Here is a 26599-nt window from a genome sequence, read left to right on the forward strand (position 1 = left end):
TGCCATCGTGCCGCCCCTTGTTGGTACACAGACGGGCAGGGTCACTTTTGTAGTGAGGGATTTCATAGCCGAACACAAAGACAAAGGAGCAGTGTTGCTCAGCCTGAACTTTGGTAGGCCCCGAGTTTGAAACCTTTCAGACAGATGGAGGCTTTCATACTTTCTGCAGATTAATAAAGTAATGGGATGAGGTGAACAAAATGTTAAAATAGAAAACCTGGATTCATTGGCGCAAATATATATACAGCTGAAACTTGAAACTCTTCCAAACTCCTTAATATGCTGCGATCATGCTTGAAATAAACTCCTGGCCCATTAACAATCGAGGTTATTGAGGTGTGTGGCAAACAAGCAACTTGCTTTTATCCAACTTCTCTTGCGATGTGGACTGCTGACGATATTGTACCTCACAAGTAGGGTTGCCAACTTCCTCACTCCCAAACACGGGACAAGGTGACGTCACCGCCCCGCGCCCCACGTGACCTCACCCAGCCCGCCCGGGTGGCCGCCATTGGTGGAGCGGGAGCACGTGGCCGCGGGCTGGGTGAGGTCGCGCGGGGCACGGGGTGGTGACGTCACCCTTTGTCCCTTATTTGGGAGCGAGGAAGTTGGCAACCCCAGGTGCTCCCGACTTCCCAGCTTGTCAGGACTCGGTCATTGCCGAAACCATTAGGAGGTAGTGACCACAATGTGATCAGTATTAACCTGCAATTGGAGAGGGAGGAGGTGATATCGGGTGTGTCAGTATTGCAGTTGGGCAAAGGGGACTACAGAGGCATGAGGGAGGAGCTGGCCAAAGTTGACTGGAAAGGGACCCTAGCAGGGCTGACGGTGGGACAGCAATGGCAGGAATTTCTGGGAGTAATCCGGAAGATGCAGGATCTTTTCATTCCAAAGGGGAAGAAAGATTCTAGGGGGAGAAGGAGGCGACCGTGGCTGACAAGGGAAGGCCAGGACAGTATAAAACTAAAAGAGAAGGCGCATAACACCGCAAAGATTAGCGGGAAGCCGGAGGATTGGGAAGCTTTGAAAGAACAACAGAGTGGTTTGAGCACCTACTCTCTGCTCCCGACTTCCCAGCCTGTCAGGACTCGCTCTTCGGCGAAACTAATAATACGGGAGGCAATCAACAGAAGATCCATCGTATGAAAGGAAAGCCTCTTGCGTGCGTCTCCCCGTGAAGGCAACAGGACTGAACACGCGGGGGGTCAGGAGGAGGCCTGTGCTCGCTGGAGCATTGTGACGTTACCTCGGCTCTGCGGCACAAGTGGGCCGCTAACAAACCTCCATTTGAAACGTGGCGTCTAAGCGCTAACCTTACCTCACAGGAAGAGGTGAGGTCTCGCCTGCCCTTGCTCCAGTAATGGGTTTTGCAATCGGAGAAGATGAGATTCTGATGTAAAGAGGGTATTAGTTAATGAACCCAGATGACAGAACAGAGCGTGGTAATAAGGTTGAGACACGAAGCTTGGCACACATGTGTGGCTGCCGCTTTGTAATTGTTTTCTCACTAATTTTCACTTGCAAAACTGTTCCTTCTGTCTCAATGAATTATATATTTCTAAATTAAATTCTGTTGACAGGCATACACAAATTCACTAAGAAGCTCAGAAATCCATACGCCATCGAAAACAATGAGCTACTTGACTTCCTGTCCAGAGTTCCGTCAGATGTCCAAAAGGTGGGAGATTATATCTATCTATCTATATACTGAAACTCTTGTTTGTTTGTTTGTTTCTTTGTTCCTGAAGTACAGCAAAAACGGTACATGATAGCGCGACAATTTTAGGCCCACCTTACTCACCGTCATCCTTTGGTGCTAATGGAAGAAGTTTCATTGAAATCGGTGTCATATTTTAAAAGTTATTCACATTTAAAAGTTTAAATCTATCTCCTAGGGAGGGAGGGCGGGGGGGAGAGGGGAGGAGGGAGGGGGGATGGAGTGAGGGGGAGGGGAAGGGGAGGAGGGGAGGGAGGGAGGGGGGTGGAGGGAGAGGAGGGAGGGTAAGGGGGATGGAGTGGGGGGGAGGGGGAGGGGAGGTGGAGGGGGGTGGAGGGTGGGGGAGAGGAGGGAGGATAAGTGGGGTTGAGGGGAATGGAGTGGGGGGGAGGGGAAGGGAAGGAGACGGGAGGGGAGGAGGGAGGGAGGGGAGGAGGGAGGGAAGGGGAGGAGGGAAAGGGAAGGGGGACGGGAGGGTAGGGGGGAGTGGAGGGGAGGTGGGAAGGAGAGGGGGGTAGTGGAGGGGGAGGGGGTAGTGGAGGGGGAGGGGAGGGGGAGGAGAGGGTGCTGCACCAATACAGGAGAGGTTTGGGCCCAACGTGCCCACTTGGTCCAGTTAAAGATTATATTTATTTTCCGTTGTATGTTGTGGGTAAGGCTGCTACTTGCAGCCCCTCCGGCCGTCTTTCACGGAGGGGCTTTATCGGGTGGCGAATGCCTTGATGTGGGGAGGGTAGGAGGTGCACGTTTTTATCCTGAAGAACACGTGAGGGCGGCACGGTGGCGCAGCGGTAGAGTTGCTGCCTCACAGCGCCAGAGACTAGGGTTCAATCCCGACTCCGGGTGCCGTCTGTACAGAGTTTGTACGTTCTCCCTGTGACCAAGTGGGTTTTCCACGGGTGCACCAGTTTCCAACCACACTCCAAAGACGTGCAGGTTTGTAGGTTAATTGGCTTCTGTAAATTGCCCCTCGTGTGTGGGATAGAGTTAGTGTACAGTGATTGCATGTGGGTGCAGACTCAATGGGCAGAAGAGCCTTTTCCCACACTGTATCTCTAAACTAAACTAAACTAAATTTGAGGAGTTACAAGAAGGGCCTCGACCCAAAAACGTCACCTATCCATGTTCTCCAGAGATGCTGCCTGACCCGCTGAGTTACTCCAGCACTCTGTGAAACATCACCGATCCATGTTCTCCAGAGATGCTGCCTGACCCGCTGAGTTACTCCAGCACTCTGTGAAACGCCACCGATCCATGTTCTCCAGAGATGCTGCCTGACCCGCTGAGTTACTCCAGCACTCTGTGTCTTTTTGAGGAGTTACAATATTGATGTCAGTGAGAAAAGGTGAGGATGAAACATAACACAGCAGGGTGTTTAACATGTGTTGGGTTTGCAGAGAGCAGTACTGAACTACTTTCTACTTCATTGGTGACCCTCGGACTTTGCTGGCTTTACCTTTGCACTCAATGTTATTCCCATACATATCTACACTTGGCTCGATTGTAATCATGTATTGTCTTTCTGCTGACTGGTTAGCACGCAACAACAGACGTTTTCACTGTACCTCGGTACACGTGACAATAAACTAACTGAACTAAACTGAAACTGAACTGAACTGCATGTAGTTTCTTTACACTGATAATCAGTTACAGTTTTTTCCAACCTCCCAGCTTAGACCCACATTAGTCAAGCCTTCCTTTCTGCCATCACTTCCACTGCCTTCTTAACCTGAAACTGATCAGTGATCATTGTGTTTGAAGCTTTGAGCTTCTGTCTCCCCTCGGGTGCCATGAAGCATGTCTAGTTTAGTTTAGGTTGGTTTGGTATTGTCACAGTGAAAAGCTTTTGTCGTTGCGTGCTACCCAGTCAGCGGAAAGACCGTACATGGTTACAATGAAGCTATCCGCAGTGGACAGATACAGAATAAAGGTATAAGACAATTGGTGCCGGGTCCAGTAAAGTCCGATTAAAGATAGTCCGAGGGTCTCCAATTAGGTAGGTGGGAGGTCGGGTCCACTCTCTAGTTGGTGATGGGATGGTTCAGTTGCCTGATAACAGCTGGGAAGAAACTGTCCTTGAATCTGGAGGTGAGAGTTTGCACAGGCCCGTACCTCTTGCCTGATGGGATGGGGGAGAAGAGGGAGCGAACGTACTGAATAGTGAAAGGCCTGGATAGAGTGGAATTGGAGAGGATGTTTCCACCAGTGGGAGAGTCCAGGACTAGAGGTCACAGCCTCAGAATTCAAGGATGTAGCTTTAGGAAGGAGATGAGGAGGAATTTCTTTCGTCAGAAGGTGGTGAATCTGTGGAATTCTTTGCCACAGAAAGCTATAAAGGCCAAGTCAATGGATATTTTTAAGGCAGAGATAGATATATTGTTGTTTAGTACGGGTGTCAGGGGTTATGGGGAGAAGGCAGTAGAATGGGGTTAGGAGGGAGAGATAGATCAGCCATGGTTGAATGGCGGAGTAGACTTGATGGGCTGAATGGCCTAAATCTGCTCCTATCACTTATGACCCAATAGACAATAGGTGCAGGAGCAGGCCATTCGGCCCTTCGAGCCAGCACCACCATTCAATGTGATCATGGCTGATCATTCTCAATCAGTACCCTGTTCCTGCCTTCTCCCCATACCCCCTGACTCCGCTATCCTTAAGAGCTCTATCTAGCTCTCTTGAATGCTTTCAGAGAATTGGCCTCCACTGCCTCTGAGGCAGAGAATTCCACAGATTCACAACTCTTTGACTGAAAAGTTTTTTCTCATCTCAGTTCTAAATGGCCTACCTCTTATTCTTAAACTGTGGCCCCTTGTTCTAGACTCCCCCAACATTGGGAACATGTTTCCTGCCTCTAACGTGTCCGACCCCTTAATAATCTTATACGTTTCGACGCTATGTGAGACTGGTCCTTTCTGTGGGGGTGAATTAGCTGGAGCGTGACTTGCCGTTTGTGTTAACAGGTACAACAGGCGGAGCTGAGACTAAGTAATGGCCTCGCTGCCGTAAGGAAGAAGAAATGCACGTCGTAGCCGATGGAGCAGGTGGCTTGTTGCTGCTTTGATCGTGTGGCTGAGACCGACGGCAAGAGTCCCCACTTCAGATTGTCCACTTCCGAATTTGCTGTGGGTACGACCGTCCATTTGATCAGCCGAGGTTTAACAACGAAAGTGACTTTTGCAAAGCGTTTGATGGAAATATGTGCAATATTTTGAAGTCATTCGGATATCAACTGGATCATCTTGGGCTGTCTTGCAATATTATGATTTTTTTTCCTGTCTGCGCTTCTATCCTGACTTACTGGAAGAGTAGGATGTCTTTTCAGGCTGGCTGGTCATCTGACGGGACACCCATCTTTTGCCACAGAAGGCAGTGGAGGCCAATTCACTGGATGTTTTCAAGAGAGAGTTAGATATCACTCTTGCGGTGGAAGGAATCAAGAGATATTGGGAGAAAGCAGGAACGGGGTACTGATTTCGGATGATCGGCCATGATCATATTGAATGGCGGTACTGGCTCGAAGGGCTGAATGGCCAACTCCTGCACCTATTTTCTATGTTTCTATGTTGCTCTATTTCCTCCATTAAACTAGGTGCGTTCTCCAGAGAATGAGCCACCAGCATTATTCTCATCACATTAGTGGCTTGGTGGAGTGACCAAAGTCAGAGGGTGGTGAATCTGTGGGATTCATTGCCACAGACGGCTGTGGTGGCCAAGCCAATGGATATTTTGAAGGTGGAGGTTGGCAGGTTCTTGATTAGTACAGGTGTCAGGGGTTATGGGGTGAAGGCAGGAGAATGGGGTTGAGAGGGCAAGATAGATCAGCCATCATTGAATGGTGGAGTAGACTTGATGGGCCGAATGGCCTAATTCCGCTCCTCGAATGTATGAACTTTTGGAAATCTACCTCCTCCGTTATTTGTGCTTATCTACTTTCCAAAATTAATTTCACCAATTGTCCCACCTCAAGTTGGGGAGAAAATGGTTTGAAAAATATTTAGTGCTCTGTCCGTTTCTCATCACCAAATGGTTACTAGTTCATTAATCACCATTGTTCTGCCTCCAAACATTTAGTCCCTCCAGCTTTCTCAATCCTGGCCACATCTCTTACCTTGTCCCTTCTCTGCCTTTACTTCCCCCTTCCCCCCCACTTTCCATTATGAACACAATCTGCTCTAAACATTGGAAAAAAATCATCACCTGTATCCACCTATCACTCACCAGGCTTTGTCCTACCACTCCTCTCTTCCAGCTTTCTTTGCCCATTTTTAGAGTCAAAGAGAGAGAGTCATAGAGCCTTGCAGCGTGGAAACAGGCCCTTCAGCCCAACTTGCCCACGCCGACCAACATGCCCCATCTACACTAGTCCCACCTGCTTGCGTGTGGCCCATCTCCCTCTAAACCTGTCCTGTCCATATACCTGTCCAAATGTTTCTTAAACGTTGCGATAGTCCCAGCCTCAACTACCTACTTCGACAGCTCGTTCCACACACCCACCACACTTTGCCTGAAAAAGTTACCCTTCGGATTCTTATAAAATCTTTCCACCCTCACCTTAAACCTGTTGAAAGACTGGAGCAACTAGGCTTGTATACACTGGAATTTAGAAGGATGAGAGGGGATCTTATCGAAACGTATAAGATTATTAAGGGGTTGGACACGTTAGAGGCAGGAAACATGTTCCCAATGTTGGGGGAGTCCAGAACCAGGGGCCACAGTTTAAGAATAAGGGGTAAGCCATTTAGAACAGAGATGAGGAAAAACTTTTTCAGTCAGAGAGTTGTGAATCTGTGGAATTCTCTGCCTCAGAGGGCAGTGGAGGCCAATTCTCTGAATACATTCAAGAGAGAGCTAGATAGAGCTCTTAAGGATATTGGAGTCAGGGGGTATGGGGAGAAGGCAGGAACGAGGTACTGATTGAGAATAATCAGCCATGATCACATTGAATGGCGGTGCTGGCTCGAAGGGCCGAATGGCCTCCTCCTGCACCTATCGTCTGGTTCTCGATTCCACTACTCTGGACAAGAGACATTGTGTGTCTACCCAATCTGTTCCTCTCATGATTTTATACACCTCTTTAAGATCACCCGTCATCCTCCTGTGCTCCAAGGAATAGAGTCCCGATATAAATGGTTTTGGCTGGCAAAATGGCAGCAATGGTCATATAGGCTAACCCTTCGGCCAACTCATTTATTGATATTCTGTTAGTGGAAACAGAAGTAAAATACTTCCATAATGCATAAATGAAACACTCGGCCTTGTACATTTCTTTTCTTTAAATTATTTATTATGGGAAATTTGAACCTTGTACGACTGTGGAATTATCAAGTGTAAAACCTGCAGCAACTCATTGTAGAAATTAGAGTCTGGTTAATTTTCTCTCATCCTATTTACAACCTTTTTCAATAATTCAGTATTCACAAGACTAACCAAATGTTTGAAATACAACGTTGCATTGAATGTTTGTGGAATTTATAATGAATGACAAATTTGTACAAACAATAAAAGGGAATTTTATTTTTAACGTTGTTGATGGTGATGGAGTGAAGCTTTTATCACCAACCGACCTGATGTAGCTTCGCTCGGCCCTGTTAGCACAACCTCCATCCCCTTCCTGTGCGCATCATGGATTCTTCCACAATCTCCATCACTAAGACTGAGAACAAGTCCCTTTGTTCTTAGCTATTTCTTTTCCCGCGAGTGAAGAGGGAGAAAAACGGATGAATGTCCCGGTTGCCGAACACTTTAATTCCCCTTCCCATTCCCACACTGACCATTCTGTCCTGGGTCTCCTCCATTGTCAGAGTGAGGCCAAACGCCCATTGGAGGAGCGACATCTCATATTTCGCTTGGGCAGCTTACAGCCCAGTGGGATGAAGATTGAATTCTCTCACTTCAGGTAGCCCCGGCATCCCCTCTCTCCCCATCCCTCCCCCACCCAGGTCACACCAGCTTCTTGTTTTCACCCAACAAACAGCTAACAATGGCCCGTTTCCTTTATCATCGTTACTTTTTTGCGTATCTTTCATTCGTTGTTCTTTATCTCTCTACATCATCGCCTATATCTCTCATTTCCCTTATCCCTAACCAGTCTGAAGAAGGGTCTCGACCCGAAACGTCACCCATTCCTTCTCTCCAGAGATGCTGCCTGTCCTGCTGAGTAACTCCAGCGTTTTGTGTCTATTTTCGGATTAAATTTTAATATCCAGTCTCTAGATCCTTTGGAAAGTTTTGGACTGAGCACCCCGAGACAGGCGGGTCCCATCGTGCGGAAAGGGACGATATGGGATTTTATCCGACTGTTCTTTATGCACCTTCGGAGATGAGAGAGACTGGTGCTCTCATCGCCGAAGAACTGCTGCCGCACAGCTCCAGCGATCAGGTGTCCATCCCGACCTTCGGCACGCTATGTGCACTGTTTGCACATTCTCCCTGTGATCGTGTGGCTTCCTGGTTTAGAGTCATACAGTATGGAACCAGGCCCTTCGGCCCAACCTGCCCATGCTGTCCAAGAATCCCCGTCTACACTAGTCTCACCTGCCCACATGTGGTCCATATCTCTAATCCTGTCTATCTTTGTAATCATGTAATGTCTCTCCACTGACTGGATAGCACGCCACAAACGTTTCTCACTGTACCTCCGATCAAGGATAGTCCCAGGGTCACCAATGAGGTAGATAGTGGTTCAGGACTGCTCTCTGGTTGTGGTAGGATGATTCCGTTGGCTGATAACACAACCACATCTCTGTAGGCAGAGTGGTGATAAGTTCGTAAGTCACAGGGGCAGAATTAGGCCATTGGGCCCATCAAGTCTACTGCACCACTCGATCATGGCTGATCTATCTTTCCCTCTCAGCCCCATCCTCCTACCTTCTTCCCATAACCCTTGACTCCCTTACTAATCAAGAACCTGCCTAGAATCCCCTAGTGATGATTGTTATCACAAAGTCCCAGTAACAGGTGAGCCAAGAACTTATTCATCAGAAACAAAGTCCTGGTGGAGATCTATGTGGAGCATCTCTACCATCTGAAAATGTTCTAATGTAGTTTAGTTTAGCAATACAGAATGGAAACAGGCCCTTCGGCCCACCGAGTCCATGCCGACCAATGATCTCCCGTGCACTAGTTCCAAGTTAGGCCAGTTTTGCTTCTTACACACGAGGGACAATTTACAGAAACCAATTAACCTACAAACCTGCACGACTTTGGAGTGGGAGGAGACCGGAGCACCCGGAGAAAAGCCACACGGTCAAGATCGATCCCGGGTCTCTGGCGCTGTGAGGCAGCAACTCTACCGCTGCACCACCGTGTCGTAAAAATCTATTTCATTGGTCTTTAATCATTTGTAGCTCTTGGTTGCAAGAGTGTGGGGTTGTCCATTTAGGTTTGTAATTGGACGGCCTAATTAAACTTGACACCTGACGCAACGGGAGAGAGAGAGAGAGAGGTGGCATTGAGAGGGTTAACGGTGACGTGAGATCACCAGGAACATGTTGGCAAGCCGCCATGAGCATTCACTTCCCTCACCCCATTGTTTGCATATCTGGAAAAGCATGTGTTGTCTTGCACAATCTTACCAGGGTTCACTACTAATTATCAACGCGGAAAAAGTCAGTCGTGAAAGTATCTGGAATTAAAATTAATCCACGTGAATCTATTTTATGACTGAAACTCCACAGGAGGCAATGTTCTCTGCTCTCTTGAAATAAACTTCTCTTTAATAAATTATTACAGCTTATTGATTACTACAGCAGATGTTCACACATTAATCCCGTTGAGATGAAATGCACGGGGGCTTTTTGATGTTTATCTCTTTAAGCTAACAACAACAAAAGGCAGTAAACCAAGTATTGGTAACATGGGGGAATAACTTTTCCCAAACAAGGAGTCGGCACGAGCTGAAGAACACATCTGACTGGTATCAGCTTGATGGACACTGTCACAGTGGTCTCCCACATCCATGTGTCCACCTCCTTCACTGATCTTTCCGTACACCACTCACCTGGACCACAGGTTGGTGTCAACAGGCAAGTAACGTCATAAGGCCATAAGTGGTAGGAGAAGAATTAGGCCATTCGGCCCATCAGGTCTACTCTGCCATTCATTCTGATGGCTGATCTATCTCTCCCTCCTAACCCCATTCTCCTGCCTTCTCCCCGTAACCCCTGACATCAAGTAGCGGAGAGCAGAGAAGGAACGAAACACAAAGAGCGGCGAAAGGAACTGTAGACGCTGGCTTAAACTGAAGATGGACACAAAAAGCTGGAGTAACTGAGCGGGACAGGCAGCATCCCTGGAGAGAAGAAATGGGTGATGTTTTGGGTCGAGAAGTCACCCATTCCTTCTCTCCAGAGGTGCTGCTGAGTTACTCCAGTTGTTTGTGTCTATCTTCAAAAGACAAAACGTGAGAGCATTGAGTCTCCACTCACTGTTTCTCCAACAGCGAAGTCAGGCAACCTTCCATCTGTTTACAGTTTAGAAACATTGAAAAATAGGTGCAGGAGTAGGCCATTCGGCCCTTCGAGCCAGCAGGCCATTCGGCCCTTCGAGCCAGAAGACCATTCGGCCCTTCGAGCCCTTCGATCAGACATTCAATAGCGGCACGGTGGCGCCGCGGTAGAGTTGCTGCCTTACAGCGAAATGCAGCGCCGGAGACTCAGGTTCGATCCTGACTACGGGCGCCGTCTGTACGGAGTTTGTACGTTCTCCCTGTGACCTGCGTGGGTTTTCTCCGAGATCTTCGGTTTCCTCCCACACTCCAAAGACGTACAGGTATGTAGGTTAATTGACTGGGTAAATGTAAAAATTGTCCCTAGTGTGTGTAGGACAGTGTTAGTGTGCGGGGATCGCTGGGCGGCGCGGACTTGGTGGGCCGAAAGGGCCTGTTTCCGCGCTGTATCTCTAAATCTAAAATAAATTTAAAAATCTAAAAATCTAAAATCATGGCTGATCATCAAAGATCGGTACCCCCGTTCCTGCTTTCTCCCCATATCCCTTAATTCCGTTAGCCCTAAGAGCGAAATCTAACTCTCTCTTGAAAACATCCAGTGAATTGGCCTCCACTGCCTTCTGTGGCAGAGAATTCCACAGATTCACAACTCTCCAGGTGAAAAAGTTTTTCCTCATCTCAGTCCTAAATGGCCTTCCCCTTATTCTTAAACTGTGTGACCCCTGGTTCTGGACTCCCCCAACATCGGGAACATATTTCCTGCATCTAGCCTGTCCAATCCCTGAAGAATTCTATATGTTTCTATGAGACGTCACCCAGCCTGTGTTGTGAATAGACAATAGACAATAGACAATAGACAATAGGTGCAGGAGTAGGCCATTCAGCCCTTCGAGCCAGCACCGCCATTCAATGCGATCATGGCTGATCACTCTCAATCAGTACCCCATTCCTGCCTTCTCCCCATACCCCCTCACTCCGCTATCCTTAAGAGCTCTATCCAGCTCTCTCTTGAAAGCATCCAATGAACTGGCCTCCACTGCCTTCTGAGGCAGAGAATTCCACACCTTCACCACTCTCTGACTGAAAAAGTTCTTCCTCATCTCCGTTCTAAATGGCCTACCCCTTATTCTTAAACTGTGGCCCCCTGTTCTGGACTCCCCCAACATTGGGAACATGTTTCCTGCCTCTAATGTGTCCAATCCCCTAATTATCTTATATGTTTCAATAAGATCCCCCCTCATCCTTCTAAATTCCAGTGTATACAAGCCTAATTGCTCCAGCCTTTCAACATACGACAGTCCCGCCATTCCGGGAATTAACCTAGTGAACCTACGCTGCACGCCCTCAATAGCAAGAATATCCTTCCTCAAATTTGGAGACCAAAACTGCACACAGTACTCCAGGTGCGGTCTCACCAGGGCCCGGTACAACTGTAGAAGGACCTCTTTGCTCCTATACTCAACTCCTCTTGTTATGAAGGCCAACATTCCATTGGCTTTCTTCACTGCCTGCTGTACCTGCATGCTTCCTTTCAGTGACTGATGCACTAGGACACCCAGATCTCGTTGAACATCCCCTCTTCCTAACTTGACACCATTCAGATAATAATCTGCCTTTCTATTCTTACTTCCAAACTGAATAACCTCACACTTAACTACATTAAACTGCATCTGCCATGTATCCGTCCACTCACACAACCTGTCCAAGTCACCCTGCAGCCTTATTGCATCTTCCTCACAATTCACACTACCCCCCAGCTTAGTATCATCTGCAAATTTGCTAATGGTACTTTTAATCCCTTCATCTAAGTCATTAATGTATATCGTAAATAGCTGGGGTCCCAGCACCGAACCTTGCGGTACCCCACTGGTCACTGCCTGCCATTCCGAAAGGGACCCATTTATCCCCACTCTTTCCTTTCTGTCTGTCAACCAATTTTCTATCCATGTCAGTACCCTACCCCCATACCATGTGCTCTAATTTTGCCCACTAATCTCCTATGTGGGACCTTGTCGAAGGCTTTCTGAAAGTCGAGGTACACCACATCCACTGACTCTCCCCTGTCAATTTTCCTAGTTACATCCTCAAAAAATTCCAGTAGATTTGTCAAGCATGATTTCCCCTTCATAAATCCATGCTGACTCGGAATGATCCTGTTACTGCTATCCAAATGCTCAACAATTTCGTCTTTTATAATTGACTCCAGCATCTTCCCCACCACTGATGTCAGACTAACTGGTCTATAATTACCCGTTTTCTCTCTCCCTCCTTTCTTAAAAAGTGGGATAACATTTGCTATCCTCCAATCCACAGGAACTGATCCTGAATCTATAGAACATTGAAAAATGATCTCCAATGCTTCCACTATTTCTAGAGCCACCTCCTTAAGTACCCTGGGATGCAGACCATCAGGCCCTGGGGATTTATCAGCCTTCAGTCCCATCAGTCTACCCAAAACCATTTCCTGCCTAATGTGGATTTCCTTCAGTTCCTCCATCACCCTAGGTTCTCCGGCCCCTAGAACATTTGGGAGATTGTGTGTATCTTCCTCAGTGAAGACAGATCCAAAGTAACGGTATGAATGGAGTGATGGGCATTCATGGAGGGCTGTCCAGTCTCGGTGTCACAGTCTTACAGAGGATGTGATGTACACACGGACGCCCAGCTCTACGGCATTCTACGAACTCTTTAACCCTGCCACAACGGGAAAAAAAACCCAACCCAGTTGCAGTGAGAAAACCCAGCCTTCCCGTCCCGTCTGAAAAGTGCTTCATCTGTTGACCAATCAGTCAGAGAGTTGTGAATCTGTGGAATTCTCTGCCTCAGAAGGCAGTGGATGCCAATTCTCTGAATGCATTCAAGAGGGAGCTAGATAGAGCTCTTAAGGATAGCGGAGCCAAGGGGTACGGGGAGTAGGCAGGAACGGGATACTGATTGAGAATGATCAGCCATGATCACATTGAATGGCAGTGCTGGCTCGAAGGGCTGAATGGCTTCCTCCTGCACCTATTGTCTATTGACCAGCGGTCCGTCACACAAGCCTGTGTCACCACATTGTGTGACAGACTGGGCCATCCCCCATCCCTCCAAACCGCCCCACTCCTTTATTATTTCTCTCTCAAGTCTCTCCTTTCATTATGAAAAGAACCCTACCATGTGTAGAAGACAAAGTACCTCAGCAGGTCAGACAGCATCAAAGATACTAGAGGAACAAGATGGTCCACTCCGTTGAAATCGCCTATACTGAAGTGTAGTACGCAAAGGAGCCATTTTAACAGGCAAAACCCATCGATCGTTATGCCCCTCACAGTGTAATCTGTGTTTTGGGGGAACAGTATGTGTGATTATTATACCATTAAAATGCAGAATATATCTCATCTATCAATTCACAGAATTTTGTTATTTTTCTTTTAAAATGTTTCTGCAAGGTTCTGCCTACTAAAATGGCGCCATGACATACTACGGTTTTTAGGGTCTATCTTGTTCCTCTACTATCTTTGGACTGGACTCCTCCTCTCTCCTGTTCTCAGGCAACTGACCCACACTGACGGCACGGTAGCGCAGCGGTAGAGTTGCTGCTTTACAGCGAATGCAGCGCCGGAGACTCAGGTTCAATCCTGACTACGGGTGCTGCACTGTAAGGAGTTTGTACGTTCTCCCCGTGACCTGCGTGGGTTTTCTCCGAGATCTTCCGTTTCCTCCCACACTCCAAAGACATACAGGTATGTAGGTTAATTGGCTGGGTAAATGTAAAAATTGTCCCTAGTGGGTGTAGGATAGTGTTAATGTACGGGGATCGCTGGGCGGCACGGACTTGGAGGGCCGAAAAGGCCTGTTTCCGGCTGTATATATATGATATGATATGATATGATACTACCACATCTACTGTGCAGTCCTGAATTACTATCTAACTCCAGCTTTCTGTATCTATCTTCGGATTAAACCAGCATCTGCAGTTCCTTCCTGCACTCTACTGTCTACCTCGTTGGAGATAGACAGACTTTACTGGCTTTATCTTGCACTAAACATTATTCACGTTATTCCCTTTACCCTGTATCTGTACACTGTGGACAGTTCGATTGTTATCATGTATTGTCTTTCTGCTGAAAATAGACAGAAAATATTGATGACGTTTCGGGTCGAGACCCTCTTCAGACTTGTCCTGACCCGAAACTAGGGTTGCCAACTTCCTCACTCCCAAATACGGGACAAGGTGACGTCACCGCCCCGCGCCCCACGTGAGCTCACCCAGCCTGCGGCCACGTGTTCCCGCTCCACTAATGGCGGCCGCCTGGACCGGGAGCCGGGTTGCTACACCACCTCTGACAGGCGAACACACTCCGTTAGTTTACACTGTCCCAGCTGACAGTGGCCCTACAGCCTGTGGGTCTAATACGGGACAAGGGCGGTCCCGTGCGGGACAAACCAATTTAGCCCAAAATACGGGATGTCCCGGCTAATACGGGACAGTTGGAAACCCTACCCGAATCTTCACCTATTCCTTTTCTCCCGAAATTCTGCTTGACCAGCTGAGTTGCTCCAGCATTTTGTGTCTACCTTCTGATGTAAACCAGCATCTGCAGTTCCTTCCTACTCATTGATTGTAATTATGTGCAGTCTTTCCTCAGAAGGCTGTGGAGGCCAATTCTCTGAATGCATTCTGCAGCTGTGGCTCACCGGCAGTCTCTCTGTCTTTTTTTGTTTTAGTTTTTTGTCTATTGTTATCGTTTAAATGTATCTTTTGATTTATTTTTAACTCTGTATATGTGGGGGGGTTGGGGGAAACCTTTTTTTCCAATCTCCTCCTCAACGGAGATGCGACCTTTACCGTGTCGTATCTCCGTTCGCGCTACGGCCTAACATCGTGGAGTCGGCGGCCTCCAGCTGGGATCGACCTTGAAGACTCCGGTCGCAGGGCCTGGACTTACCATCTCGGAGGCTTCGGCCGTGGGCCCTGCAGACCGCAACATCGGGAGTTCGCAGGTCCCTGGCTGGCGACCGGCTTTCGGGAGCTCCAGCCGTAGCAGCTTCGACCGCCCCGAAGCGCGAGGTTTGATTGACCCGCTCGCAGGCCCCTCATCGCCCTGCGTGGCCTGGCCGCGGCACTTTCCATCGCCCAGTGGGGGCTCAGGACCTTCATCGGCCTGCTCGGCTCGGTCCTGGGACTTTCCATCACCCGGAGGGGGCTTCAAAAGTTTGGAGCCTCGATCGCCTCGTGGCACCACGGGAGAAGAATGAGGAGGAGATAAGACTTTTCTTTGCCTTCCATCACAGTGAGGGTGTGCCTGGAGCAATCACTGTGATGGCTGTTTGTGTTAAAATTGTAATTATGTGTCTTGTGTTCTTTATTGTCTACTGCCGGACCCTGACGTGAGAGGACGCTGGCGCTATTTGTTCGCCGCTTCTCCGTCAGGACAGTTCGTTTGTTTGTTTTTATGTCTTGACTGTTTTGTAAAGCGTCTTTGAGCATTTGGAAAAGCGCTATAAAAAATAAATGTTTATTATTATTATTATAAGAGAGCTAGATAGAGCTATTAAGGATAGCGGAGCCAGGGGGTATGGGGAGAAGGCAGGAAGGTGGTACTGATTGAGAATGATCAGCCATGATCACATTGAATGGCGGTGCTGGCTCGAAGGGCCGAATGGCCTACTCCTGCACCTATTGTCTATTGTCTATTGTCTATTGTCTTTCCACTGGCTGGATAGCACGCAACAACAAAGGCTTCTCTCTGTACCTATTGTCATGACAACAGACTAAACTAACCTATAATTTTAAAGTTTGTGTAACACTTTCTAAGTGGTGAGATTATATGAAAGGACCTCTGGATATTGAAGTGATAACTCTGGCTGTCGACTTGTAAATCATGTGCAGGAATGAACTGCAGATGCTGGTTTAAGTCGAAGGTAGACACTAAAAGCTGGAGTAACTCAGCGGGACAGGCAACATCTCTGGAGAGAAGGAATGGGTGACGTTTTGGGTCGAGAGCCTTCTTCCGACTTGTAAATCATATTGGAATGAAGTGGCCACATTGATATTTACTTGGTAATTATTACTGCATGCTAATAATCTGGTGCTTCAACTGAATTATTAAGTGGAATATTACTAAGATTGTCAGTTGTGTGTGAATCCCAGCAAAACCTCTCTTATTTGTTGGTTGCCCAGGGATATTGAAAGTTGTTTTAATGATCTCCCTGGATAGTACTGTTAGAGTACCCAGTGATACTAGTACTTTAATTGCAGCATGGGGATTGTAAAAGGCCATTGTTCAGGCACTTATTTTTACATAATCACCAATGTTTCCAAGTTTTTCTCTCTCCCTGTACCCAAACCAAGTTATTAAGCTCTCTGCAAATCCAAGCGGTGCTGTTTTCGAGAGATGTACCCACGAAAGTCCAAAACAGAATCGAAAAAACCTCTTCGACATCACAACTGATCCTTGTTAGTCTTGCAACTATTTCAATATGCTTATCGCTGTTAAATATTGAGCACTGGCCCAAAAAGTTAAAATATCCGCCTCGGTTTTTTTCTTCTCCCTTAGGTAATTATTCATTACAAAGTCAGAAATGCAGAGGATATAAAATGAATATCAGCTGTCTTCAACTCAGATCTTGTAAAGAAGTTGTCAATAGCTGACTGTATAAATTCTATAGAACCCAGAATCCTGGACCTTATCAATGTTTGACAGAACTCTTTGTAGCTGGGATGAATAGTTTATGAGATATATGAATACCAAAAGCTATTTTTCACTGTTTCCTTCTCCTTCCAGACTTGTCCCCCCCACCACCATTCCCCCCATGGGAGGGGGAGGAGGGGGAGGGAACTGGTGACTGTTTAAACACTCCTGCTTTTTGTACATTATTTAACCCTTTCAGTCCAGACTCTGACTGAACTCCACGCTGCATGCAGCAACATATATATGTCGTGCTTTTAAGATAGACACAAAGAGCTGGAGTAACTCAACGGGTCAGGCAGCATCTCTGGAGAACATGGATGGGGTGGTGTTTTGGGTCGAGACCTTCTCCAGACTGAAAGTGGGAGGGGAGAAAAGACAGGACCAGGGCCGAGACTGATGGGATCTCCCGGTTGCCAACCATTTCAACTCCCCATTCCCATTGTGACCTTTCTGTCCTGGGATAGACTCAAAAAGCTGGAGAAACTCAGTGGGACGGGCAGCATCTCTGGAGAGAAACGTCACTCATTCCTTCTCTACAGAGATGCTGCCTGACCCGCTGAGTTAGACATAGAAACATAGAAACTAGGTGCAGGAGGAGGCCATTCGGCCCTTTGAGCCAGCACCGCCATTCATTGTGATCATGGCTGATCGTCCCCAATCAATAACCCGTGCCTGCCTTCTCCCCATATCCCTTAATTCCACTAGCCCCTAGAGCTCTATCTAACTCTCTCTTAAATCCATCCAGTGATTTGGCCTCCACTGCCCTCTGTGGCAGAGAATTCCACAAATTCACAACTCTCTGGGTGAAAAAGTTTTTTCTCACCTCAGTTTTAAATGGCCTCCCCTTTATTCTAAGACTGTGGCCCCTGGTTCTGGACTCGCCCAACATTGGGAACATTTTTCCTGCATCTAGCTTGTCCAGTTCTTTTATAATTTTATATGTTTCTATAAGATCCCCTCTCATCCTTCTAAACTCCAGTGAATACAAGCCGAGTCTTTTCAATAGTTATTCCAGGTTTTTATGATACGACACGATACGATAGAACTTTATTTATCCCAGGAGGGAAATTGATCTGCCAACAGTCATAAAAACACAAAAACACAAAATACATGATTTTGGGTCTATCTTCGGTATGATGTTGAATTCTCCAATGTTAACTTTATAGTATGTCATGTATTTATTTGATGCAATGCTCACTTTATATTACATTGGATCGAATTCCATGATTATTTTAGTTATCTGTATAATAAAGGATATTAGTTAATAATAATAATTAATAATTATATAATAATATAATGATAATATAATTATTATACAATAAATTATATGATTTATATAATATGACAAATATAATTATATAGTACAAATAATAATAATTAAGAAGAATAAAAGATAATATAATAATATAATTATTATACAATAAATTATATGATTTATGTAATATGACAAATATAATTATATAATGCAAATAATAATAATTAAGAAGAATAAAGGACATAATATATTTTTATTCCTTAAAAATTTCCTTAAAATATATGCTGAATAGAACAATTATTGGAAGCTGCAGTCCATTTGAGCAGGTTTGTAGCATTAAAAAATTCTGACGACAGAATCAATATGGATAAAGCATTCATATGTTTGTTAGTTGAGGTGCAATTAGTTCAATTGCCCATCTCATTAGATTGAAACTTGAGGATTTTAAAAGGTTGTTTTTTAAAATGTATTCTGGCAAATGATGTCCTGAAAAAGGTTTGCAAAATTATTCTCTGACTCTCATGATAAATCCAAACATAATTAATATATCAGCACGTTTGAGAGCTTTTGCTTTTCATTTGCAAAGCAGCCTTTGGTATTTGTGCTGTCTGCTAAAATCGTGTTTTAGCCATGGAGAAGTAATTTAAGCAAAAGAGTCCTTGCGTTACACGAGGTCACAGCTGGATTGTTTCAACAAAATGTTAAAAGTTGTACTTAATTGGGTGGTTTTAATTGACAATTCAGCCTCTTTGGTAAGGTATTTGAAAACAGGTTCTGTTTAAGTATTGGGCACAGTTTGTGTGTTGTGGATGGTCACTTCATATTACATTGGGTTGAACTCAATGATTAGTGTTGCTATCTGAATAATAAAGGCGAACAGTTACTAATCATAATTAATAATTATATAATAATATAATCATAATTATACAATGATATAATTATATAATAAATTATATAATTTATATTTAACATAACAAATATAATTATGGAATAAAAAAATAATATTTAAAAAACAAAATAAAATAAATAAATAAATAATAATAACAATAATATATATTTAAAATGTAATAATAATTAAAAAAATAATAAAAATAATAATAATAAAAATAATAATATATTTTAAAAAAATGATATTAATAAAAAAATAAATAATAATAATAATAATAATAATAATAATAATAATAATAATAATAATAATAATAATAATAATAATAATAATAATAAAAGTAATAATAATTATTATAATAATAATAATAATTTTAAAATAAATAAATAATAATAATGGATATAATATAATATAATATAATAATTAAAGATAATAAGCGGATTTTTATTCCTTAAAATTTTCCTTCAGATATTTGCTGAATCAAACAACTATTGGACGCTGCAGTCCATCGGAGCAGGTTTGTGGCATAAACAGTTGAGTGAGGGAGCGATGGTGTGGGTCAGGACCGTTCCCCAGCATGCTGACACATTTAGTTGTCCATCCTCTGAGATGGCTGTGATGTCTTCATCGAGCTGTCAGAAGATGGGGCCTGGAGCATTGGCAGGTCCCTTGGAACCGGCCAGGCTTGGTTTCCATGGTACCGCTGCAGGCAGCACTGTAGGCGATGCGCTCAGCTGAAGTACCCGCTGCAACCTGCTCTTGCAACCTCCAATGTTGAGCCCCGCGGCAGGCGACAAGCCAAGGAGAGTAGGGGGGGGGAAATAAAACTGCAGATGCTGGTTTTAAATCGAAGGTAGACACAAAATGCTGGAGTAACTCAGCGGGTCAGGCAGCATCTCGGTAGAGATGCTGCCTGATCTGCTGAGTTACTCCAGCATCTTGTGTCTACGCCACAGCCAGTCTGAAGAAGGGTCTCGACCCGAAACGTCACCCGTTCCTTCTCTCCTGAGATGCTGCCTGACCCGATGAGTTACTCCAGCATTGTGTGTCTACGCTATAATCCAGCACAGACCATCCTGTGAACCTTTACCTTATCCCAGGGTACACACACGGTTTGTCACTCCTACACGCAGGTCTAACACTCCCACACATTACAGCAGCAGCACTTCCTGTCTTTAAGGAAGTCCTTTCATCTTTTCGATAATCTGTATAAAGATTACCCACAATCTTTCCACGATGTTTTCAAAAGCCTTTTTTTTTTTACACAAGCAGAGGGTTTTATTAATTAGGGATGAGACAAATCCTTCAAAAGATTGCAGGCACTGTTATTAACTCCGACCTACAGCTTTCTAAATCACCTCAACTACGTTTCGGAAAGGGCAAAATAAATTTTCTGCATCTAAATGTTTGCCTGCAAACAACTTTATTTTTGCGTGCCGGTTCATGCTCATACTTTTTATTGCCATTGCTGCCTCTTCCACCAATGTTGAACAATTCTTAGAGTGTGTACATACATCATCGGTGGTCACTGGAAGCGAGTGTGACTGTCCTCTCCATAGGGTCGGACGCCTGTGCGTGACTTGGTTTAACATGGGGAGACTGGTGCACAGACAGCCACCACACGGTCCTTGACAGATCTGGGTCAGGACCCAGTGGCGTGGAGTCCAAGACGACCGGGGACCCCTTTCTGCTGCAGCCTTCATCCGCCTTCCCTGCCGTTCCTCATCCCCCTCCCCCTCCCCTTCTCTCCTCTCCCCATTCCACCTCCCTCCCCCTCCCCCCTCACCCCCTCTCCCCATCCCCCTCCCTCCTCCCTCCCCTCCACCCTCCCTTTCCCTCCTCTCCCCATTCCCCCTCCCTCCTCTCCTCCTCCCTCACCTCCTCCTCCCCATCCCCTCCCCTCCCTCCTCCTTTCCCCTCTCCTCCCTTCCCCTCTCCTCCCCCTCCTCCTCTCCTCCCCTCCTCTCCCTCCCCCTCCCCTCCCCTCCTCTCCACATCACTCCTCCCCCTCCCCTCCCTCTCCCCATCTCCTCCTCCCTCCCCTCCCCTCCTCTCCTCCCCTCCTCCCCCTCCTCTCCCCTCCCCTCTCCTCTCCCCACCCCCTCCTCTTTCCCCCCCTCTCCTCCCCCCTCCCCCCTCCCCCCATTTCAGGAGTGGAGAAGCCCTTGTCATGCTCTCTCTGCAGACTCATTTGCATTCACCAGTGAAGCTGGCTGCAGGCATCAGCTAGACATGCGGACTTGGCAGTGGCTGAGGATCGGTGAGAGAGCAGACTGGAGCAGAGGCCACAAGGCTAACGATGGGAGGAGATCCCTGTGCTACAATTACATTGTGCGCCTGAGGTAAAAACATAATCTCCTCTTCTCCAGCAAGGAGCCAAGTCCAAAGCATTTGTCGGCCTCTTCACCCGTGTTTGCCTCCGATCAAACCAACCTCCCTTCCATCGACTCCATCTACACTTCCCGCATAACCAAGGACCAGTCTCACCCCGGTCACTCCCTCTTCTCCCCTCTCCCATCGGGCATGAGGTGTGAAAACACACACCTCCAGCACACCTCCAGATTCAGGGACAGTTTCTTCCCAGCTGTTATCAGGCAACTGAACCGTCCTCTCACCAACTAGAGAGTGGTCCTGACTTCCCATCAACATCATCGAAGACCCTCGAACTTTCTTGAATTGTACTTTACTGGACTTTACCTTTAACTAAACATCATACCTTTCCTGTATCGGTGCACTGTGGATGGCTCATGTTCCTGTCCAAATGTCTTTTAAACTTTGTGATGGTACCTGCCTCGTCTATCTCCTCTGGCAGCTCATTCCATACACCTACAATACACTCTGTAAAAACGTTGCCCCTCAGGTTCCTATTAAATCTTTCCCCCCTCACCTTAAACCTATGGCCTCTGGTTCTTGATTCCCCCACTCTTGGTAAAAGATACCATGCTTCACCATAGCTATTACTCTCGTGATCTTATGATTGTTGATCCTCTCTTATGATCTTATGACCTCATGATGTTGATTGTGGAGGATTCATGAACTTTAATGAGATTGAAAGTGGTTGAACGTGAGCAGATTGGGATTAAGAAACAGAGCAAGGAAATTAGATTGATTTGAATAATTCTTTCTGGTCAGCATGGATCTGATGGGCCAAATGGCATCCACCTGTGATACCATGATGTGTAGGAAAGAACTGCAGATGCTGGCTTAAATCGAAGGTAGACACAAAATGCTGGAGTAACTCAGCGGGACAGGCTGCGTCTCTGGAGAGAAGGAATGGGTGACGTTTTGGGTCGAGACCCTTCTTCAGACTCCAGGTGATGCCATGATCATTAGTCCAGTTCATCTAGTTTAATTTAGCGCAGAAAAAGGCCCTTCGGCCAACTGAGTCTCTGCTGACCAGCGATCCCCGCACATTAACATCATCCTGCATACACATTAGAGAGAGTTTTTATATTTACACCAAGGCCAATTAACCTACAAACCTGCAGGTCTTTGGAGTATGGGAGGAAACCGAAGATCTCGGAGAAAACCCACGCGGGTCACGGGGAGAACATACAAACCCCGTGCGGACAGCACCCGTAGTCGGGATCGAACCTGGGTCTCTGGCGCTGTGAGGCTGCAACTTTACCGCTGCGCCTTCTGGATTACTCATGGTGCAGCATCTCCACTAGGCAGTCCCTCCATGAACACTGTCAAAGCTACTCATGTAAGTTCACGTGATGATTTGCAGTGCAGAGCGGGGAATGCTGACTGCTTTGCCTCGGCCAGCATTCCGTGATTTGCTTTGCAAACTCTTGGGCTGCCGTTCCAATCCTGTCGCAATCATTCAAAAGCAAGCTCCCGGCAGCTGAGACTTTGCAGATGGGATGGTTTGTCCATCTGGTCAAAGCTCTCGTCGTTGCTGTTAAATAAAACTTGCTACCAGACCCCCCCCCCCCTTTGACATTGCTCACCGTGACAGCATTTACAATGAATTGTTGCCGAGTTATCGCAAAGGCAATGGTGGTGAGAGATGATAATAAGATGCAGTGCAACTGAACCTTTGACAAGTTCCTGAAACAGAGCCCGCATTGTCTTAACGATTACAGGCAGAGTGATACATTAGACTGCCTAATATGTTGTTGGTCCTCCGTGTGCAGCCCCATACGCAGCAGGGTGTGATGCACTGTGTATTGTGACACATTCCTCCCGTGACCACCATTAACATTTTCTGTTACTTGTGCCACAGTCGACCTTCTATCGGTTCGGACCAGACGGGATAGTCTTCGTTGCCCTCGCGCATCGATGAGCCTTGGGCGCACAACACCCTGTCTGGTGCCGGTTTGTGGTTTGTCCCTCCTCGGACCTGTCAGTAGGTACTCACCACTGCTGTCCGGGAGCACCCCACAAGCCTTGCCATTTCATAGATGCTCTGACCCAGTCGTCTGGCCATATCAATTTGGCCCTTGTCAAAGTCGCTCAGGTCTTTACTCCTGCCCATTTCTCCTGCATCCAACACATCAACTTCAAGAACTGACTGTTCACTTGCTGCCTAATATATCCCACCCCTTGACAGGTGCCATTGTAACAAGATAATCAATGTTATTCACTTCACCTGTCAGTGGTCACAATGTTTTGGCTGATCGGTGTGTCTATCTCTGCTTTAAAAATATCCACTGACTTGGCCTCCACAGCCGCCTGTGGTAAAGAGTTCCACAGATTCAACACCCGGTGGATGTTCTATCCACACTTCTCCTCACCCACTGCTTCTACTTTGACAACTTTGCTGTGGCAATGGTTAAATCACGCATTGCAAAGGATAGGTTTTGCATCTTTCATTTTATTTAGATATTCTTGGCTCTTAAAATATTTTTCTTGACCTCCTACTGACAAAAGTAGGATTAAGAAAACCTTTACAAAGACAGGATTATAATGACTACATGCCTTCGTAGCCCAACTCACCGTCTTTGCAAACTAATTGGGCAGAGAAAGAGGAATTATCAAAACTGGAGTTAAGAAGCCAGGTTTGAAGAGATTAACCACAAAATTGTTAAGCCCTCAAAAAGAACTGTAATGTTTATACACCAAGCTGTCAGGAAGAAATTGTTTTTCAGTTGAAGGGATGAGATGTTGGCTTTCAGGAATTGTAGGTGCATCAATCTAACTTCAGTGGCATGTGGAAGAACATTTGGCGGGATTCATTAATGGCTGAAAGTGTCTGCTGGGTTTTATATTTTGGATGCTGGTCTCCGTTTTTAGTTGAGAATAACATCTTAGCAATCAGACGGTATAAGAAGGCGGAAGGAAACACAGGATCAGAGGTGAAAGGAGGAATATATTTGCTTGGCTTTCCGCTACCTTTTCAAGCAGGAATCGTTTAACCTCATATTGTGCTCAGAATAAAATAGAAAACACATTCTGGAGAAGTGGAACTAGCTCGTACCAAGACCTCGTCAGTGAATCTTTATGTTTTCAATCTTGTCGCTTCAATTAAACCTTATTGTTTGTTCCTAGACGGCTTTTTCCAGTCACTAGGTCTCAAAGAAGCTGAACCAATGTTCACATCATGTGAAGGAGATGTGTGGGGCAAGATATTTTATACAGGGCTTGGTGGATGCCTGTGATGGTGCTGCCAGAGCAGGTGGTGGAGGCAGATACGACAGTGGTCTATATCAGAGATAGGCAGGTGGATATGAGGAACATGGATCATGTACAGCCAGAGGAGGTTCATTTATCTTGGCATTATAGATACACAAAATGTTGGAGGCAGCGTAGGTTCACTAGATTAATTCCCGGAATGGCGGGACTGTCGTATGTTGAAAGGCTGGAGCGATTGGGCTTGTATACACTGGAATTTAGAAGGATGAGGGGGGATCTTATTGAAACATATAAGATAATTATGGGATTGGACACATTAGAGGCAGATAACATGTTCCCAATGTTGGGGGAGTCCAGAACAAGGGGCCACAGTTTGAGAATAAGGGGTAGGCCATTTAGAACGGAGATGAGGAAGAACTTTTTCAGTCAGAGGGTGGTGAAGGTGTGGAATTCTCTGCCTCAGAAGGCAGTGGAGGCCAGTTCGTTGGATGCTTTCAAGAGAGAGCTGGATAGAGCTCTTAAGGATAGCGGAGTGAGGGGGTATGGGGAGAAGGCAGGAACGGGGTACTGATTGATAGTGATCAGCCATGATCGCATTGAATGGCGGTGCTGGCTCGAAGGGCTGAATGGCCTACTCCTGCACCTATTGTCTATTGTCTATTGTCTATTGTCAGCGGGGCAGGCAGCATCTGTGGAGAGAAGGAATGGGTGACGTTTCGGGTCGAGACCCTTCTTCAGATTTCTTCTTCAGAGACTTACCCGAAACGCCACCCATTCCTTCCCTCCATAGATGCTGCCTGACCCGCTGGGTTACCCCAGCGCTTTGTGTCTATCTTCAGCTGAAGAAGCATTTTTGGACAGCACTTTGTAACAAACAACCCCTGTGTCTCCAATGGCCACTGTATTGAATGCCAGTGCTATAATTACTGGGCTGATAATGTTCACCAGTGCTACAGAGGGCATCTACCATGCAAACGTTCACCCTGAAACTGTTATGTGTTTGGAGCAGTTCTGGATTACCCTGTAACATCAGGCAAGAGGTACGGGAGTGTGGAATGCACACCTCCAGATTCAGGCACAGTTTCTTCCCAGCTGTTATCAGGCTCCTGAACCATCCTCTCACCAACTAGAGAGCAATCCTGACTTACCATCTACCTCATTGGAGACCCTTGGACTATCTTGAATGAATGAATGAATGAATGAATGAATGAATGAATGAATAAGTTTATTGGCCAAGTATGTGCATATACAAGGAATGTGCCTTGGTGCTCCGCTCACAAATGACAACACAAACGTACGGTTAACAATTAAGAGTAAAGCATAAACACATCAAACCAATAAGGATGCAACTTTACGGTCTAAAACATGTGGGTGCGATCCTCTTAGCTCCAATAAATTTAAATAAAAAAACATATGGAGGTAATCCCATTATACACAGTGTTATCCGTACCTGGAAACAATTAAATCTTACGTTAAAATTGAGTAAATTATCTGTTTTCCTTCCTATTGCGAATAACCCTTCTTTTAAACCGTCTGTCTTAGATAGAGGATTTGCTCAATGGAAAAGTTATGGAATCAAAAGGGTGGGAGATCTTTATCATAAGGGAACTTTTCTTTCTTTTCAGGATTTACAGCAGAAGTACGGATTACATGTTAATAATTATTTTAGATATTTACAACTTAGAGATTATGTAAAATTACACATGCAAGAATATAAGTTTAGAGGTCCAGAAACACTTGATGTATGCCTGAATCGACATTATAATTCAAATAAATTAATATCCTTTATTTATAATACTCTCCTAGACACTGACATTCCGTCATCAGAATCTTATAGACGAGCATGGGAGGACGAATTGAATCAACTCATAATGCAAGATATATGGGATGAAAGTTTACAACATATACACCAATGTTCATTAAATACTAGACATTCCTTAATACAATTTAAAATAATACATAGGTTACATTATTCGAAGACGAAATTAAATAGGATTTTTCCTAGTATCTCTCCTATTTGTGATAAATGTCAATTTCAAGA

General features: G+C 45.8%; 1 protein-coding gene across 4 annotated transcripts in view; it reads left to right on the forward strand.

The window, feature by feature from the left end:
• Positions 1–7219, forward strand: part of LOC144608913 (multiple C2 and transmembrane domain-containing protein 2-like) — a 208529-nt gene extending 201310 nt beyond the window's left edge. For all 4 annotated transcript variants that reach the window (XM_078427154.1, XM_078427155.1, XM_078427156.1 and 1 more), the window contains 2 exons: positions 1584–1681; positions 4681–7219. In XM_078427154.1, coding sequence (XP_078283280.1) covers positions 1584–1681; positions 4681–4749 — 167 coding nt within the window. In that variant the 3' untranslated portion in view covers positions 4750–7219. The remainder of the gene's footprint in view (positions 1–1583; positions 1682–4680) is intronic.
• The last annotated feature ends 19380 nt before the right edge of the window (positions 7220–26599 follow it).

Source organism: Rhinoraja longicauda, chromosome 33 (genome assembly GCF_053455715.1).
Source record: "Rhinoraja longicauda isolate Sanriku21f chromosome 33, sRhiLon1.1, whole genome shotgun sequence".
In the NCBI taxonomy this organism is placed as follows: Eukaryota; Metazoa; Chordata; class Chondrichthyes; order Rajiformes; family Arhynchobatidae; genus Rhinoraja; species Rhinoraja longicauda.